The 20,061-nt window shown below is 27.7% G+C and overlaps 2 protein-coding genes, 2 non-coding genes and 2 pseudogenes across 4 annotated transcripts; 3 read left to right on the top strand and 3 right to left on the bottom strand.

Annotated features, from left to right (window-relative positions):
- Window positions 1-2,450: 2,450 nt before the first annotated feature.
- LOC142220559 (uncharacterized) lies at window positions 2,451-3,434 on the bottom strand. The gene is made up of 2 exons (XM_075289745.1): window positions 3,182-3,434; window positions 2,451-3,103 (listed from the first exon to the last, which is right to left on the bottom strand). Exons 1-2 carry the CDS (start codon window positions 3,191-3,193, stop codon window positions 2,639-2,641), a joined length of 477 nt encoding a protein of 158 aa, XP_075145860.1. The 5' UTR covers window positions 3,194-3,434; the 3' UTR covers window positions 2,451-2,638.
- An 8,910-nt stretch (window positions 3,435-12,344) lies between these two features.
- Window positions 12,345-12,999, top strand: LOC142238130 (uncharacterized). The gene is made up of 2 exons (XM_075309681.1): window positions 12,345-12,537; window positions 12,600-12,999. Exons 1-2 carry the CDS (start codon window positions 12,526-12,528, stop codon window positions 12,885-12,887), a joined length of 300 nt encoding a protein of 99 aa, XP_075165796.1. The 5' UTR covers window positions 12,345-12,525; the 3' UTR covers window positions 12,888-12,999.
- Window positions 13,000-17,243: 4,244 nt separating this feature from the next.
- LOC142222731 (5S ribosomal RNA) lies at window positions 17,244-17,362 on the top strand (annotated as a pseudogene).
- A 246-nt stretch (window positions 17,363-17,608) lies between these two features.
- Window positions 17,609-17,715, bottom strand: LOC142222807 (U6 spliceosomal RNA). Its single transcript, XR_012718404.1, has one exon. It is a non-coding gene; the product is annotated as a U6 spliceosomal RNA (small nuclear RNA).
- Window positions 17,716-18,175: 460 nt separating this feature from the next.
- Window positions 18,176-18,282, top strand: LOC142222808 (U6 spliceosomal RNA). Its single transcript, XR_012718405.1, has one exon. It is a non-coding gene; the product is annotated as a U6 spliceosomal RNA (small nuclear RNA).
- A 153-nt stretch (window positions 18,283-18,435) lies between these two features.
- LOC142222758 (5S ribosomal RNA) lies at window positions 18,436-18,554 on the bottom strand (annotated as a pseudogene).
- Between the last annotated feature and the right edge of the window lie 1,507 nt (window positions 18,555-20,061).

The following is a 20,061-nucleotide window of genomic DNA, read 5'->3' on the forward strand; positions in this document are numbered from 1 at the left end:
CAAATTTTTAAGCAAATTACGGCAAAACTCTGGCATATGAGGCAATATAAGTGCAAATCGGGCGAAAGATATATATGGGAGCTATATCTAAATCTGAACCGATTTTATCCAAATTTGGCACACATAACGACACCATTAAACGTACCCTTTTTGCAAAATTTGAAGCCAATCACGGAAAAACTCTGGCTTTTGAGGCCATATAAGTCCAAATCGGACGAAAGATATATATGGGAGCTAAATACATCTCAATTTGAATCGATTTCAATCAAATTTACCTAGGATTGGTAGAATGTCAATTCTACTCTCTGTGCAAAATTGCACGAAAATCGGTGGTAAACTTTGGCCTCTGTGGTCATATGAGTCTAAATCGGATGAAAGATATATATGGGAGCTATATCTAAATCTGAACAGATTTGGCTGATATTTTGCAAGCTTTTCAAGGCTCATAATATATTCGGATGTACGGAATTTGAAGAACATCGGTTGATAAACACGCCAATTATAACCAGATCGGGGATAAATATATATGGCAGCTATATCTAAATCTGAACCGATTTTTTCCAAAATCAATAGCGATTGTCTCTGTACTACAAAACGACCCTATGCCAAATTTGAGAACGATCGGATTTAAACTGCGACCTGTACTTTGCACACAAAAATACATGAACAGACGGACAGACAGACGGACATAGCTAAATCGACTCAGAATTCAATTCTAAGACGATCGGTCTCAGACCTTTCCTTCTTGGCGTTACATACCAATGCTCAAACTTATTATACCCTGTACCACAGTAGTGGTGAAGGGTATAAAAATATAAATTTGTAAATTTGGTATGATGGTCGGACCAAATGGACTTTGGCTGATTTTGGTCCATTTTCGTCAAATCGATCATTTTTTCAAAATTTTCGATAGAAATAAAATATTAACAAAATATTCTATAGAAATAAAATTTGGCTAAATTTTCTATAGAAATAAAATTTAGCAAAATTTTTTATAGAAATGAAATTTTGACAGAATTTCCTAAAGAAATGAAATTTTGACAAATTTTCTATAGAAGTAAAATTTGGACAAAAATTTCTACAGATATAAAATTTTAACAAAGTTTTCTACAGATATAAAATTTTGACAAAATTTTGACAAAATTTTCTATAGAAATAAATTTTTTACAAAATTTTGTGTAGAAATAAAATTTGGACAAACATTTCTAATGAACTAAAATTTTAACAATCTTTTCTACAGAAATAAAATTTTGACAAAATTTTCTACAGAAATAAAATTTTGACAACATTTTCTACAGAAATAAAATTTTGACAACATTTTCTATAGAAATAAAATTTTGATAAAATTTTCTATAAAAATAAAATTTTGAAAAATTTTTCTATAACAATAAAACTTTGACAATATTTTCTATAAAGATAAAATTTTCTATAACAATAAAATGTTGACAAAATTTTCTACAGAAATAAAATTTTGACAACATTTTCTATAGAAATAAAATTTTGATAAAATTTTCTATAAAAATAAAATTTTGAAAAATTTTTCTATAACAATAAAATGTTGACAAAATTTTCCATGAAAATAAAATTTTGACAAATTTTTCTATAAAAAAATTGACAAAATGTTCTATAAAAATAAAATTTTGACAAAATTTTCTATAAAAATAAAATTTTGACAGAATTCTATAAAATGACAAAATTTTCTATGAAAATAAATTTTGACAAAATTTTCTAAAGAAATAAAATTTTGTCAAAATTTTCTATAGAAATAAAATTTTGTAAAATTTTTCTATAGAAATAAAATTTTTTATAAGAATAAAATTTTGACAAAATTTTCTATAGAAATGAAATTTTGCCAATATCTTCTATAGAAATAAAGTTTTGACAAAATTTTCTATAGAAATAAATAGAAATAACAATTTTGAATAGAAATAAAGATTTGAAAAACTTTTCTATGGAAGTAAAATTAAATTATATTAAATTAATTTGGAAAAATGGTCCGCTGGTACGAATTTTCGTCGAATTTCGGAAAAATGTTGGTCCAAAATAAACATTCATTGTGGCAACGCTGAAATAGAGCTCATGGTGAGCCTTGCTAGCTGGTCCGATTTGCTGTTCTCTGGTATATTAGTGTGGCCAAACGGCCATATTAGGGGAATATTGAATATTGTATTCCTTGATATGAGAGATGTTTTCCCTTGATCCTTTTAGGATGTCCATGCGAAACATTCGTATTCTTATTTCCATTTGCCAAGGTAATTCACATAATACTCACGAGCAGTTTCTATACTGATGCAAATTTACTCAAACCGGATATATGAAATTGAGTGGTGAGATCTTGATTATTTCCATTACACTCTACGTTCAGTTGACTTATGGCCGAAAATCCTTGAGACAACTGATTGAATACGGTTTACAAAAAACAATCAAAAAAAAAACTTACACACATACTCTTTTGTTGATTTGTAGTATTTTTTGAAATCATTTATATGCTTGTATGTACAAAAATGTGTAAAAAAAACTTGTGAACATGGAACATGTGCATGCATGACTCGTCTTGTAGTATAAAACATTATAATGGAATAAGATAGGAATAGGAAAATAAAAAATCACAGTTTTGGTTTTGGGTTTTGTTGGTCTTTTAACCAAAGAAACCGCCGCCATGACTGCCACCATAATAACCAGATTCATGGTGATGGTTGTAACCACCATAATAATTACTGCCACCATATCCACCATGACCAAAGGGATATCCTCCATAACCGCCATGAAAACCTCCTGGTCTATGATGGCCATAACCACCGAAACCTCCATATCCACCTGGCCCGCCATAACCTCCTCCATAATAGCCACCGGGTCTATGGTAGCCAAATCCTGGACCACCAAAGCCACCGCCATAACCTTCATAGCCACCGCCATATCCTCCTCCATAGCCACCATGTCCGAAGCCTGAGGACAAACCACCACCTAGACCAACTCCAGCAGATAATCCAATGCCAAGACTACCACCCAAAAGCCCAAATGTGCGGCCTTCTGCTTTAACAGGTTCGGGAGCTGGAGCCGCTCCAGAATAGCATATCAAAGCCAATAACGTTAAAGAGATAATCTTAAAGAAATTAAAAATGCACACACACCCACAATTACTTTCATACCGCAAAGGATCCCATGATATTTTCAAACTTACGAATTGCTTCATTTTTAGTTAATCCGCCTTTTTCGATATCTGTGTTTAAGTTCTGGTTCGTGTTTATACTAAACTACTGCTCCTTTGTTCTACTTCCATTTATATATGGGCTCGTTACCAATTACACTTATTTTATTCTCTACCCAATTCCAGAGTTAATTTTCGGCCAAGAGAGTTGAATCTCCGTCATGCCATACTAATTGGAGATCTAAGAAATCTCAATATCATATACCCCTACTGTGGGGTTTACGCGCCTTTGAATGAGTACAAAAGAACAATTATTGCGGTGTGCATGGAACAACAGACAGGTAACACTCTTATACTATGATTGATAACACCATCAAGGTTTTCTAGGCGGCTGGTTGTATGCATATATGACAGCATAACAACTAACAATAGCTTACTTAGTTATGGTATTTATGATTACTATGCGTTGGTAAAGAGTTTAAAATCCTAACGGTATTAGTTATTAAAGAGTGAGCCATATATGAATGGTTAGAGTATATACACAATCAAGGCGACTGTCGGTAGGCAAACACTTGTTTATGTATTATGAACAGCGTTGCCACAATGAATTTTTATTTTGGACCAACATTTTTCCACAATTCGACAAAAATTCGTACCAGCGGACCATTTTTTCAAATTAAATTAATTTAATTTAACAGTTAATTTTTTTCAAAATTTTACTTCGATAGAAAATTTTGTAAAATTTTTATTTCTATCCAAATTGTTTCTATAGATATTGCCAATTTTTTTTTTTTCGATAGATAATTTTGTCAAAATTTTATTTCTATAGAAGATTTAGTCAAACTATTAAAGAGCGGTTAAATTGTAAGGGCCGATGTTGAATGTGAACCACACCTAAACGCCAAGTTTTTTCCGAATTTTATTTGACATTTCTCTATTTCAGACATACTCAATTTGAAGCATGGTTCCAAGAAATGGCAACAGTGGATGATCAATTTTGGAAGAAAATCATCTTCAGTGATGAGGCACATTTTCACCTCAGTGGATTCGTCAATAAACAGTATTGCCGCATTTGGGCGAATGAGAATCCAAGAGTGATTGTCGAAAAACCAATGCATGTTAAAATTTTATTTCTATAGAAAATTTTGTCAAAATTTTATTTCTATAGAACATTTTGTCAAAATTTTATTCTATAGAAAAATTTTGTCGACATTTTATTTCTATAGAAAATTTTGTCAAAATTTTATTTCTATAGAAAATGTTGTCAAAATTTTATTTCTATAGAAAATTTTGTCAAAAGAAATTAAATTTTATTGTCAAAATTTTATTTCTACAGAAAATTTTATTTATTAATTAATATTCTAGTTCTAATTCGTGGAAATATCGCAAAGCAAGCAATTTGATTTAATTATTTTCAAATATAAACAGCGCCGTGTTTTAGGAGGCTTATCTCTCGTATATACCATAATGTAGACATTAATCTATCCCTTATAACCATCACATAACAGGTTGATGACGTTGATGGAAAAAAGAACGAATATATTTGGGGAACTCCCAGATTTCGGAAGTGACCGCCAAAGAACGCTAATTAAAAACAATCTCAACTGAATCAAAAGTACACTAAGAATAAAATCACAAATATTTATAAACATATCAATAAAACACCATAGTTAAAATATATATAAAAAGAGAATATATTCAGGATGATTAACACAATAAAGAACAAAGTTTGGTAAGACGTGATTGGCATATCATCTGATATTTTAAATGTTCAAGATAATTTTTACACTTAATATGAATAATCTGACGGGGATTCCAAATGTTGTCAAGTTGTATGGTACATATGCGTGTGCAGCTATTCATTCCATTCCATTAGTTGTGTGGCTAATGAAGATCTATCTTGATAGACGAATGATGGCAAAGTTTAATCACCTCTCCTCTTTTCTCATTGATGGTGGTAATTGATACTGCCGGCTTGAAATTCAAATATTGTGTTACGTACAATACGTACAAACAATTCGAAAATAAATATCCGAATAATAGAATAGTCCTCGAACCTCTTGGAATATGATCACCTCAGGAAATTATTTGTCTGAATTCGGCAAGCTCTTGAAATGAGTGAAACTATGATCTTGAAACATGTTTGGGTTGAGTAGGAATTACTATGGGTGCAATATCGGGGTAGGAACGAAAAAGGTCCTTGCTCTCATCAAAAACTACAGCAGAGGAGTATGCAATCAGCAAAATTCAATGGAGATTGACAATGCCAACTTAGTGAAGAAACGCTAAAGCTAAAGTACAACTGTGGCGTATAAGAGCAGCACAAGATGGTGTATGTAGGACGTGTTTTGTGTAGAGGACACCTTGGAACATTACCAATGTGACAGCCCTGATTTTAAAATATTGGAGTCCAACATATTGGAAACAAATGATAGAAAGCCAAGGAAGAAAAAGAAAGGAGAATAAGTTTACAGGCAAAAGGTCGTGGGAATAATGACCGGGCACAATAGTGTTAAAGTACATCTGTGGAGAATAAGAGCAGCATATGATGTGGAACGTGTTTTGGGAGGAGGAGACCTTGGAACCAGGGTTGCCATTTGGTTCGGACTAAAATTGATCAAAAAAAATATTAATTTTTAAATTCCAGGCACGGCCATCGGACCAAATGGAACTTGGTTGATTTTGTTTCATTTTCGTAGAAATAAAATTTTGTCATAATTTTCTATGGAAATAAAATTTTGAGAAAAATTTCTATAGAAATAAAATTTTGATTAAAATTTCTATAGAAATTAAGTTTTGACAACATTTTCTATAGGAATAAAATTTTGCCAACATTTTCTGAAGAAATAAATTTTTGCAAAATAATATTTTTTTGTAGTTTTTGGACCGTGACTGTAATGGTACGCATTATTTTAGTGCGCGATCGATAACTTAATCAGAAAGTGTTCGTGGGGAAGCGTAATATACAATCACATGCTTTTTTCCACTAAAACATTCTTGAAATTCTATAAAATCGTGTTTTTGATTATGGTTTTTACAAAATCAAAAGATTTGCTTCCCACATGAAATTGTCTGTTTTGCCAAATTTGTAAAAAACTATTAACAAAAAATTTGTTAAAGATATCGGCTCAAAAATGTCTACACAAAAGGTACTAAATCATTCGTGGGGTACTACGGTACTGACAAGGGTGAAAAAGTATTGAAAAAAGTACTATAGTACTGCATTCGGGAGTTGTCCAGTTATGAGAGGTTAATTGTATTATGTGTTAATATAGCAAACGTCTAACGACAATTGTCCACTTTTGAAATGTGTTCGGTTTTCAGAGTGTCCAAATTTGACAGGTTTCACTGTAGTTCCTTTCGACCATATTTCAATATACGGACGCACATGTCTAGATTGAAGTCTTACATTATCTAGTTTATAAGACCAGACCAGATATTTCAATGCTTTTTCAAACCCAATGAACAGTATAAAAGAACAGTTTAATTTTCTTACATTTGAAGATGAAACGTCTTGGTCCATTATGATAAGGTAGCAAATAGTCTTTGTGCGTGTGATTAATGTTTTGACAGGGAAAATTTGGCAGTTATGCTTAATTTCCTTCCAATCTTATGTAATGCGTGCTAAGAAACTATGTCACATCCACAAAGATCATGATCAAAAATCTACATATATAAGTATGTTGACAGAACGCTTGTTGCTGTTTTCCAGTTTTGTTTATTTCTACACCTTGCATTTATCTTCGACTAAAGAAACGTAAAAGTTACTCAAGCATATGATATTTTATGGACATTATAACTTTTATTTACTTTTGTTTTCATTTTTGTTTACTATTAATTTTGTCTGTGTTTTTTGTTGTTGTTTTTGTTGGAGAAGACAATGGACGTATTCAATGTTAAGTTCATTACCGAAAATGTGGGAAATTAGGTAAAGCATTATGAAAATGTGTAACGTGCATAATATTTAAAAAAATATGGCAAGGCTGTTCTGTAAAAATTATGATGATAAGTTTTCTTTTATAAAAAAGTTCAATTGATAGGAAGGACACGATGAATATGTTTAGAGTACACTTTAACATATAAAATTAAATGCGAAACATGGATTCTTCCAAAATGTGAAGAAAATTTTACCAAAAATCTACCAAACTTAAAAAAACTGAAATTTTATTTCTATATAAAATTTTGTCAACATTTTATTTCTATAGGAAATTTTGTCAACATTTTATTTCATTGTTGTTGTTTTTATTGCAGCTTAAAACCATACATTGACTAAACTACAAGTGTAGCTTAACCAACAGAGGAAAAGAATGTTTGTCAAATTTATTTGGGCAAAGCCCTATAGACTGCAAGATGGTTGGATGGACGCACGTTTTTTTTTTTCTATAGAAAATTTTGCCAACATTTTATTTTTATAGAAAATGTTGTCAAAATTTCATTTCTGTAGAAAATTTTGTCAAAATTTTTATTTTTGTATAAAATTTTGTCAACATTTTATTTCTATAGAAAATTTTGTCAAAATTTTACTTCTATTTCTATAGAATGTTGTCAAAATTTTATTTCTATAGAAAATTTTGCTAAAATTTTATTTCTATAGAAAATGTTGTCAAAATATTATTTCTATAGAAATTTTTGTCAAAAGTTTATTTCTATAGATAATTTTTGTCAAAATTTTATTTCTATAGACAATATTTGTCAACATTTTATTTCTATAGAAAATTTTGTCCAAATTTTAATTCTATAGAAAATTTTGTAAAATTTTCTTTCTATAGCAAAATTTTATTTCTATTAAAAATTTTCTGAAAATTTTATTCCCATAGAAAAGTTTGTGAAAATTTTATGTCTATAGAAAATTTTGTCAAAATTTCATTTTTATCTTTAGAAATTTTTTTAAAAATTTTGTATCTATAGAAAATTTATTTAGAATTTATTTCCATAGAAAATTTTGTCAAAATTTTATTTCTATAGAAATTTATTTCTATACAAACATTTTGTCAAAATTTTATTTCTATAGAAAATTTTGTCAAAATTTTTCTTTCTATAGAAAATTTTGTCAATTTTGTCACGCTTTCATCGACCGGAACGATGATTCACTTCGTGATTACCATCCTGTATATCAACAATTAGAAATTTTAGTATCACTGGATTCAGAAGGTTATCTCTTTGTCTACACACAGAGAAGAAACATGATTGCCACAATCATATTCGAAGAGCAAAATAATATGATAGAAGCTATTTTTGCGGCGACCATGTAACATTTTAACCTGCAACCATGATGGCTCAGTGAACATGAACAGATGTTAAAGTTCTAAGCAAAATATAATTGGTTCTAAGCAAAATATAATTGTCCTCATTTAAAATGTTATTATATTGATAAAAAGAATTTTGTTTGAATGAAAAGACAATGGTCACGATTTAAAATGTTATGGCATTCATTCAAAATGTTTTTCTTCTACACACAAAAAAAAATTTTCTGATTCAAACACCAAATTAATTGATCCAATTAATTTTTTAATTGAAATGTCTTCAATCACTTAAATGATAGTATCAATCACAGTTTTAATTGGGCATAGAAAAAATTCTTGATTAAAAAATTAATCGATTTTTCAGAAAAATTCAATTAATTTTTTAATTGATTCAATTAAAAATTTAATTGATGTTGATTGCAAAACTCAATTAATTTATTAATTAAAAAAGGTAACTATTTTTAATTACTTTCTGAATTGACTTAGAGTTTTTATTTGGATTAACAAATGATTGTTTGAAATACATTTTTAATTAAAAATTAAAAAAAAGTTAATTGTATCAATTAATTTTTTAATTAAAAATTTTAAAATTTTCAATCATTGACTTAATTAACTTAATGTTTCTACCATGATTAAAAAGTTAATTGTATCAATTAATTTATTAATTGAAAAAAAAAATTTCAACTTCAATTAACTTTTTAATTGGAAATATTTTGGTGATATTTTTTTCTGTGTAGTAAAAAGACCATGGTCACAACCTAAAATGTTTTGATCTTTATGAAAAAAAACTTTTTTCATCGTCGAAAAAAGGACGCCACTTGAGAAAAGAAAACACAAAATAACTTTATTTATTTGTTTTTATTTATTTGTAAACTAATTCATTGTTTATTTGTATTTATAATGCAGTTCAAGCAAACATCATATATTTTTACACACTCTATTTTATTTCAATTTCAACAATCAGTAATTATTCCATATTTACATCGTGCCCATCAAATGTACAAGCGTAGACATCATGAAACTGCAAATAAAAATAACATACCATATAGCAAAATCAGAACAAAGAACAGGTACAGTTTTTCAATTACACTTTCCTTTTTTGTCTTCACATAAAACCACGTGCCTTTTCTGAATAAATAAATTAACACAAAACACAGTAAATCCGTATTCTCCGTCCATTCCAAGAAACAATCAACACACGACTGACGCGCAAAATGAAAATCGTGCACGGATGAAAAAGACTGTTTTTCATATGTTTGGCTATAAACATTATATGTTTGGAACACAAATTTTTAAACACAATATTTTTGAGTGCAAGCATATAATGTTCATAAACTAGCATAACATGTTTGGGACATATATGTTAATATGTTAGAACATATTATGTTTGGGACATAAAATGTTTGTAAATATAATATGCTTGGATGCAAACATATATTAATTTAGAAATAGCCTATAAACATATATGTGTTTAGTAGCTTGGAGCGCTATTTAACAGGGAGCGATATTGAATTAAGTTGGTGGTTGTTGCTTGTTATTACAAAATTAACATTTTATTTTTCCTTGGGCAATTGATCAGCTACTTCTTTGATCCTTACAAACTGTGTGGTCCGCTGTTCGAATCCCCGTCCGGCAAAAGGTAAAATTAAAATAAAAAAAATCATAAAATTGAATAATTTCTTCTACAATGTTTGTATTACAGAAAAAGGTGCTAAGAACTAAAAAATCTCGTGGGAGTGAGAAAGATGTGGGGGAATATACAATTGGGCAGAAACAAAATTTTGAGCATTCAGGTCGAAAACCTATGTTGTTAGCACCTATATTACCTGTTTATTTTCATAATTCATTATGATTGTAAATAAATAAATAAATAAATAAAATTTTGAGCACAATATTGTTTGGGAGATTTTTTTAAGCATATAATATTTTTGGGTGCAAAATGCTTCCAAACATATTATATGGTCACATAATAACATATTGTTTTTTGGAAGACAATATTATTGAATTTGGATGCAAAAATACAAAATGTTTGGAACTTAGACTACCCAAACATATATTGTTTAGACCAATATGCTTTCAAACATATTATATATTGGTAGAGATCAAACATATAAATGTTTGGGCAATACCCAAAAATGTATATGCTTGAAGCAAAATATTTTTGGGAGTATATGTTACAGAAGCGATTTTTTATGAGGGTGTATGTATGTATGGTAATCAAAAGAGAACAAACGTGATCAACGTATTCAATTCAGTCATATTCCCAATAATTTGATCACTATAAACAAATCAATTAAATGTTCAATTCCAGATGATCGAAACTCCCACATAAGCGAACCTACGTGTGCAAGAAAACGGTTTATTTTTATTTTAACATCATTTATATATGACAAAAGGTCAATAGGTAAGATAATAAAACAAAAATATACACCCCAACATAATATGTAAATTATTTCTTTGGAGGTCAATACTCTTATAATAGAAATGCCCGAATTTCCAAAACAAGACACCATGATAATGACAACGGGCTTTAACGGCGCATAGAGCTATGATTCATATCTAATCTGGATATTACCAAGCAATTTCCATAAACGTCTTCGACATTTTAAACACTTCCACCACTTCCATGTCCACCATTATTCACGTACATCCCCCATTGATCGATTCATTGATGTTTTTGTGTCGATTGATAAACGCGTTGAACTTTTTTTTTCTTACTTATTGAGGTAGGTTGAGAACTCAAATTCAACTTGCACTTTATCTCATTTCGTTGTTGCCGAAAATTAAAACCGGATTTTTTCAGGGGCATCAATAATTAATATGAACGAAGAGAATAAAAGAATGTAAACAAAAATACAACGGACTTCCATAATGTAAGCTGATTTTATTTAAGCCAGAAAAGCAAACATCAAACTAAACCTACTTATCGCGGTATTTTCGATTTTATTGAAGATTTGTGTAGGGTCGAGCGCTTGCGCACGTTTGATTTATACCATAAGTTTGCAATAGTTGTCAGTTGAGATTAGGGAAATGAATTGCCCACACCCAGAGAAGGAATTTTGTCAAAATTTTATTTCTATAGAAAATTTTGTCAAAAATTTATTTCTATAGAAAATTTTCTCAACATTTTATTTCTATAGAAAATTTTGTCAAAATTTTATTTCTATTGAAATTTTTGTCAAAATTTTATTTCTAAGAAAATGTTATCAACATTTTATTGCTATAGAAAATTTTATCAAAATTTTATTTCTATAGAAAATTTTGCCAAAATTTTATTTCAAGAATAGAAAACTACGTCAAAATTTTATTTCTATAGAAAATTTGTCAAAATTTTATTTGTATAGAAAATGTTGCCAAAAGTTTATTTCTACAGAAAATTTTGTCAAAATTTTATTTCTGTAGAAAATTTTGTCAAAACTTTATTTCTATAGAAAATTCGGTCAAAATTTCATTTCTATAGAAAAGTTTTCCAAAATTTTATTTCTACAGAAAATTTTGTTAAAATTTTGTCAAAATTGTATTTCTACAGAAAATTTTGTTAAAATTTTATTTGTATAGAAAATTTTGTCAAAATTTTATTTCTATAAGGAAAATTTTGTCAAAATTTTATTTCTATAGAAAATGTTATCAAACTTTTATTTCTATAGAAAATTTAGTCAAAATTTTATTTCTATAGGAAATTTTGTCAAAATTTTATTTCTATCACAATTTTATTTCCATGGAAAATTTTGTCAAAATTTTATTTCTATAGAATATTTTCTCAAATTTTATTTGTATAGAAAATTTTGCCAAATTTTATTTGTATAGAAAATTTTGCCAAATTTTATTGTATATAAACAATCCCGTCTTTCTATAAAAATAAATCTCTAATCGTCATACCTACCAACATGCATTCATCGAATTGATGCTTAATGATAGACTGGTTCCACAAAGGGTTCTCTATATGGGAAACACATAAAAGTAACCGGCTTCACAAAATCGGTTTCAGTTTTTTACAAGATCGCAGCACAATTTGACCATAAGAGTTAAAAAAATAATTGAAAATTCACAAAGATAATTGGGTTAAGTGTAAAATCACCCTAGATAGAAGTGCTTAAAATTGAATTTAAAATACTATTAAAAAACAACAACACAATGAATTTAACTGTGAGTTTTTTTTTACATAAATACAAATGGTTATGTTTTTACTTATCGTGTTTATTTCATAGAAATGTTGCATGGCTGCACTTCTGTTAGTACTGGGCTGTGTTTCCGTTTCCTGTGGCAAATTCAAATTTGTTGCTGCTAAGGGCCCTTTTGGCGGATTTGTGGGTCTTAAATATCGCAAACCGAAATTGTTGGGTTTGAAGCATCATTTGGGCTTTGGACATGGCTTGGGAGGATTCGGTCATGGTGGATTTGGCCATGGTTTGGGTGGTTTCCATGGCGGTTATGAACATCATGAATACCATACATCTCACCATGGAGGTTTTGGAGGTGGTTGGTTAGGAAAGTGATTTTTGTTTTATATTTCTTTTTATTACTGTTAATTTTTCTTAGTTAATTTCGTTTAAGCCATACTATTATAGTTATGTTAGGTTCATAAAGTATTTCATTCAATATTCTATAGGTTAGACACATTACATACCTATTTAAGCATTTATTTTAGACTTCAGTAGTATATACATATTATTGTAATAAAATTTTAATAAATATTTAAAAAATACATATTAACCGTTGTAATTAAATCTGCGAACATTTACGACAAATTTAAGATATCAGTGTGACATCTGGGACATCAGACATCCGACAACTAAAAAAAGTTTCTCATTAAAAAATATCATTTATGTATATTATTGTAATAAAATATTAATAAATATTTAAAAAATATGTATCAATTGTTCAATTTATTTATGGGAAAATTTTTGGATATATCCATGTGACATCCTACGCTGAAAAAAATATTTACGTGATATTAAAGATAACGCAACCTTAATTTTAGGACGCACAATTTACAAAATATTAAGAGTAAATTCCTTAAAAATTATGAAAGTTTAATTAAAATAAAGTTAACTTTTTTTATTAAATTTGGCACAAAATTTTGCGAAATTTGCGTCCCTCCGTTAAAGTCATATGTCCTTGAACTAATTCAAATTTTCCTTCAACTAAAGACACACATTTTTGATTTAAAGAAATCGTACATAAATTATCTGAAATATTGAATCTTTAGATTTAAGATAAAAACTCTTCAAATATAGGCTAAGACTTATTTCGAGGATTTAGTATCTTTTCTGTAAAAATTTTGACAAAGAAAATCCATAGAAATAAAATTTTTACAAAATTTTCTATAAAAATAAAAAATTTGACAAAATTTTCTATAAAAAATAAAATTTTAACAAAATTTTCTATAAAAAATTTTTTGACAAAATTTTCTTTAAAAATAAAATTTGGACAAAATTTTTCTATAAAAATAAAAATTTGACAAAATGTTCTCTATAAAAATAAAATGTTGACATAATTTTCTATAAAAAAAAATTTTTGACATTATTTTCTATAAAAATAAAATTTTGACAAAATTGTCTATAAAAATAAAATGTTGACAACATTTTCTATAAAAATACAATTTTCTATAGAAATAAAATTTTGACTGGCAAAAGTTTTGTTGAAATAACATTTCGACAAAATAAGACTGGTAGGTAGACTGGTAGAAATTTGTAACAATAGTTTATATGAAATGACATTTTGAATCAATCCCTTAATTTTTAAGACTTGAAAATGTCGGAAATTATGAATGAATACCCTTCTTTCTCATTATTGGCTTCATAATTTTTTCTTTAGGTTTAGAATTTTTAAAAATATTCTTAACGTAAAAGCATCGTTCAAGTAAAAATACCTACACAGAAAAAAACGTGTCTCGTAAATTTAAGAAGATTTTTACAATAATTTATTACAAGAATTTTCCAGAATTTTAGTTCATTTTTCGTATCTTCAACGAAAATTAACTACTCGAAAGGAAGTTTTACAAATTCTAAGTAGCAACCGTTTAGTTCATGGCCTACAAAATACGATGGAGATTTCCTTAAAAAATTTCTTAACTGGTAGTTAAAAATTCGTTTGTCATGCTATAAAACTACTTGTGAAATGTAAAGTATTTTCTAAATAATAAGTGCAATTTGCTATAAGATTTTTTTGTATGAGAAAATATTTTTTTACGAAAAATGAACTTGAAAGTGGATAGGAATTTCTTACTGACAATTCCTATAGTTAATAATTGTTGGTAAAAAATTACCCAATGGAATATTTTTAGTTCACATGTAATTAAATTTATAGACATTTTCGTCAAAAATGGTAGATAACATTTCATGAAAATTTTGCAAATTTTAAGTTAAACGTTTCATCGTTCATAAACTGGTGTGCCTTTACGAATATTATTCTTAGAGTAAATTGTCAGCAGATGCTATCAACTAATGCATAGTACAGAGATCTTTATCGGCATAGTGGAATGTGATTAATGTAAAGATGATGTTACTTGAGTTTTGTTGCGTATACATGAGCGTGGGGTTGTTTTTATTTTTGTCCATTTAGTGGTTTGTGTGTGTGTGTTTGTTATTCGCGGATGGTTTATTTGGCTGGATGAGGTGTTGTTTTCAATAAAGGCACATGTGTTTTTGTTGTTGTAGGAATGTTTTGGCTTTGCTTGGTTTTGTTTGGCATGCTTCAGTTGTATAGTTGGCGTTGGCGTGGGCTGTTGCATCTTTTTAGCTGGTATGCAACAAGGGAATATAAAGACATGGAATATTTTGGATTTTTGAGAAATATATATTGGTGTTTGTTAATTAAACCTTTTAAATGAAAGTTATTAATATTTTATCAGTAGTTTAGAAAAAGTTATTAAGAATGTTTAGGAAAATATGTTGAAAGTGTATTGAAATTTTTATTATTCTATGTAAAAAAATTATATTCAATTCCAGATGAATTTGGAAAATTTTTGTTATATCTCAGCGTATAGTTTATTCATAAATTGGTAAGTATTTTTTTTAATATGACTTTCTTTTAAAAAGAATATTTTTTATGTATATTATTATTTGTTAATTAATTTTTTTGGAAACCAGTTTAATGTTTTTTTTTCTTTTTTTTTTTTTTTGTTGTAAAAACAATATTTAATTTCAGAGCAACTCCAGATGGATTCCAACAAATTTAAAAAATAGAGAATTGGTAAGTTTTCTTTTAAAAATTGCCTTTTTTCGACTAGAATATTTACGTTTTTATGACCTTTTTATCATCAAAATTACAGGTTTTGAATACCTTATTTTAGTATTTCTTTAATAACATTTTTTGGAAACCAATGTAATATTTTTAATGTAAAAACAAATATTTAATTTTAGAATAACACCTTAAAAATTTGGAAAAATTTTTAGTTCTCCTTTGCCTGTAATTTAATAGTGAATTGGTAAGGATTCTTTAACTTTCTTTTAACCCTGGACAGTCATCCTTATTTTTTGTACATTAACGTCATCCTTCGTCATGTTGACTACGGCTGATTTCAAGACGCTATAATTTTCATCGTGAGCGAAAAAGTGAACCAAACTTGAATTTATTTTCTTATTCAATTTGGTTTTAAGTAGTATAAAACAAAAATTCATAAAACGGTCGAATTAGTATAACTTAAATTTACCATTTCCCAATAGACTAAAATGCATTTTAAATCGAAAATGAAATTACGTGTCGTCATTTTGACGAATGATGACTGTCTAGGGATATCAAGAATATTTGGTTTTTTATGCATATTATTATTTTTTTCATTAGATTTTTTGAAAACCTATTTAATAAATTTATTTAATGTAAAAAATAAATATTTAATTTCAGAGTAACCCAAATAAATTTGGACAACTTTTTATATTTCCCCTCAGCGTACAATTTAATAGAGAATTGGTAAGTTTCATATTAAAATTTTGGCTTTCTTTCAACTAGAATATTTATTTTATTATATCTTTCACATCGATAACAACACAGTTTTATGAGTTTATGTAGAATACTTCATTATTTCTCTAATTGTTTCAGGTACTAATTTTATGAGATACGTTTTCCAAAGAAAAGTTGAATTCCTTACTCCATTTGATAGAATGCCCCTAAATATGGTAAGTTACAAGCTAAACTGAAGGATTAAAAAATTATATTTCATTACATGGTGTTAATTTTTAACAATTTTCATTATTGCTTCCATTTTTTTCCAGCAACATATGTGAAAAAATTACCTACGATGAATAAAAAAAGATAAGTCAAAATGTCCAAACAGCGAGTTCAAATGAACTACTCTCTGTTCCACGTGGTCATAATTTTTATTCACAAAAAACATTGTATTAAGAACTTTCATCATAAGTTTTTGTAATAAAGTACTTTTGCTTAAAGAAAGTTTAATTTTAATGTATGAAAATGTTCATAATAGTAAAACGGTTTGTTGTTCCTCTAATTATTAAATTTCTCTGTATTGTGGAAAGATTGATTTAAAAATAGTTTAGTCGTTGACATTTTAAAGAGACTGTTAACCAATTTTTATTATCGGGTTTCCCAAAAAATAAGCAAGTAAACCAAAATAATACTGAATTTTTAACTTGGTAGGGGTATATAAATCTTATGGTGTTTGAAAAATGAACTAAAATACAATGTTATAGATGAACTAAAATTTAAAAGAATTATAAACTAGACAAGTTGAAAAAAATCTTAAGGGCTAAATCATGGTCAATATTACTACAGTTTAGTTCATTTTGCAATGGAAAAGGGTTCACTGTTTTTTCAGTGTACTAAGCCATACAATTGTAATTGAAACAATTCCTCTAATTGATGATATGAAGTCACATAGTCACACATCTCACGCCAACGACCATACCACGCTGAGTACATTGGTTCTCGTCCGATCACCGAAATTAAGCAGCGTCGGGCGCGGTTAGTACTTAGATGGTGGACCGCTTGGGAACACCGCGTGTTGTTGGCATTATTCAACTATTTTATTTTAATTTTTTTACTTGATGGGTTCAGTTGCCAATGCTTTCCTTATTTTTTATACTAATTTTATATTTACTATAATTTTAGTGTTAGTTATCAATAAATATATTATTTGTTTGCGTATTGTCATTATATCACAATCGTCCTTGAACTATACATATTAGTAAAGAAAAGTAACCGTGGAAAAAATGAAAATTTACACTATGCCCATCCACAAGAGGGAAAAAATATTGTAAAAAATGTGGAACGCTTCACGATTTTGCGTGTCATCCTTGCGCAGGGGCCATGCTAATCTTCTCTGTATCGTTCCAATTTTAGTATATGTTCTGCCGAAGCAAGAACAGAGTTCAGTATTTAATTTTCCTACTTATACGTAACTTTAAGGAAAAAAACATATGGGAATTATTTCAGTGCGAACACTCTATTTTCCAAAATCGTATTACAAGGTATGAAGCTGACTTTTCGTACAAAAGGGAAATTTAAAATATGTAAAAAGGTGAGATATTCTTTGCGGTTATTCCACTGATTTTACTACCTGAAACAATGCTAATCTAATGTCTTAAGGGTGAATTGTATCTATTTATAGACAATCACTAATCCACAAAATACTTCATCGTTACATTTAAGGGTGAAATGCATCTATTTTTAGACCATAGACCAAAGATAGGTAGAAGATAACCATGAATATACAAAATACTAGCGTGTGGACTTTGTATTGAAAATGGAATTTTGATGATTTTCATAATTTCCATATGTTTTTTTCTTTTACGGCATAAATAAATACTTTAAAGTGCTTGGACTTGTTCTTGCTTCGGCAGAACATATACTAAAATTGGAACGATACAGAGAAGATTAGCATGGCCCCTGCGCAAGGATGACACGCAAAATCGTGAAGCGTTCCACATTTTTTACATTATTTTTCCCTCTTGTGGATGGACATAGTGCAAAATTTTAATTTTTTTCACGGTTACTTTTCTTTACTAATATGTATATTTCTCAACGATTATGACATAATGACAATATACAAAAGATTAATAAGATTAATATAAAATAGTTGAACAATGCCAACAACACGCAGTGTTTCCAAGCGGTCCACCATCTAGGTACTAACCGCGCCCGACGCTGCTTAATTTCGGTGATCGGACGAGAACCGATGTACTCAGCGTGGTATGGTTGTTGGCAAGAGATGTTTGACTATGTGACTTCATATCATCAACTACAGGAATTGTTTTAATTACAATTGAATAACTTAGTAGGTATTTTTGCTTCAACGATGTTTACGTTAAAGGCCGGTATGCACCTTCTAGCGAAAAATTTCATTCCCATAAGAAATGCATTGCTATTTATGCTAACGAAATTTTCGGTAGCGTTCAATTTCGTAAGCTGGTACGCACCTCTAATGAAAATAACAGGGTTGTCAAAAGCATATTTTGGTAGCAAACATTTAATTTATTACAATCATTGTGTGCGTAAAAGTTTTAAAAGGTCTGTAAATAATAAACAATTTATTTGAGGAATATTTGAACATATATGAACAATTTTAAAAGCGATTAGCTGGTTTAAAATTTGTGTACACAGCCCTGTTTTTTTTTTGTTGTAGACTTAAATAAATTTTTTGCTACCGAAAATTTCGCTAGAGGTGCATACCGGCCTTAAGGACAGTTTTCAAAATGTGAAACCTATGTCGAAAGCAAAAATAATGAAGGCGGTAATGAGAATTCAAAATTTCATTCATTCATAATTTCAAACATTTTTAAGTTTTAAAAATTAAAGAATTAGTTCGAAATGTCATTCCACATGAATTATTGTTCAATATTTCTATGCAACATTACATCCATTTCCTTCTTCTTCAAAAAGCTACAAATGACCGAATATAGTTGTTATGTAAAAGAAATACATAAAACAAGTAAGGAAAGCCTAAAGTCGGGCGGGGCCGACTATATTATAGCATGCACCACTTTGTAGATCGATATTTTCGATACCATATGAAATCCGTGAAATGTGTTGGGTGCTATATATATAGGTTTTTGTTCCCATATATATATATATATATATATATATATATATAATATATATATATATATATATATATATATATATATATATATATATATATATATATATATATATATATATATATATATATATATATATATATATATATATATATATATATATATATATATATATATATATATATATATATATATATATTATATATATATATATATATATATATATATATGTATATATATATATATATATATATATATATATATATATATATATATATATATATATATATATATATATATATATATATATATATATATATATATATATATATATATATATATATATATATATATATATATATATATATATATATATATATATATATATATATATATATATATATATATATATATATATATATATATATATATATATATATATATATATATATATATATATATATATATAATATATATATATATATATATATATATATATATATATATATATATATATATATATATATATATATATATATATATATATATATATATATATATATATATATATATATATATATATATATATATATATATATATATATATATATATATATATATATATATATATATATATATATATATATATATATACATATATATACATATATAT

Source organism: Haematobia irritans, chromosome 1 (genome assembly GCF_050003625.1).
Source record: "Haematobia irritans isolate KBUSLIRL chromosome 1, ASM5000362v1, whole genome shotgun sequence".
NCBI lineage: Eukaryota > Metazoa > Arthropoda > Insecta > Diptera > Muscidae > Haematobia > Haematobia irritans.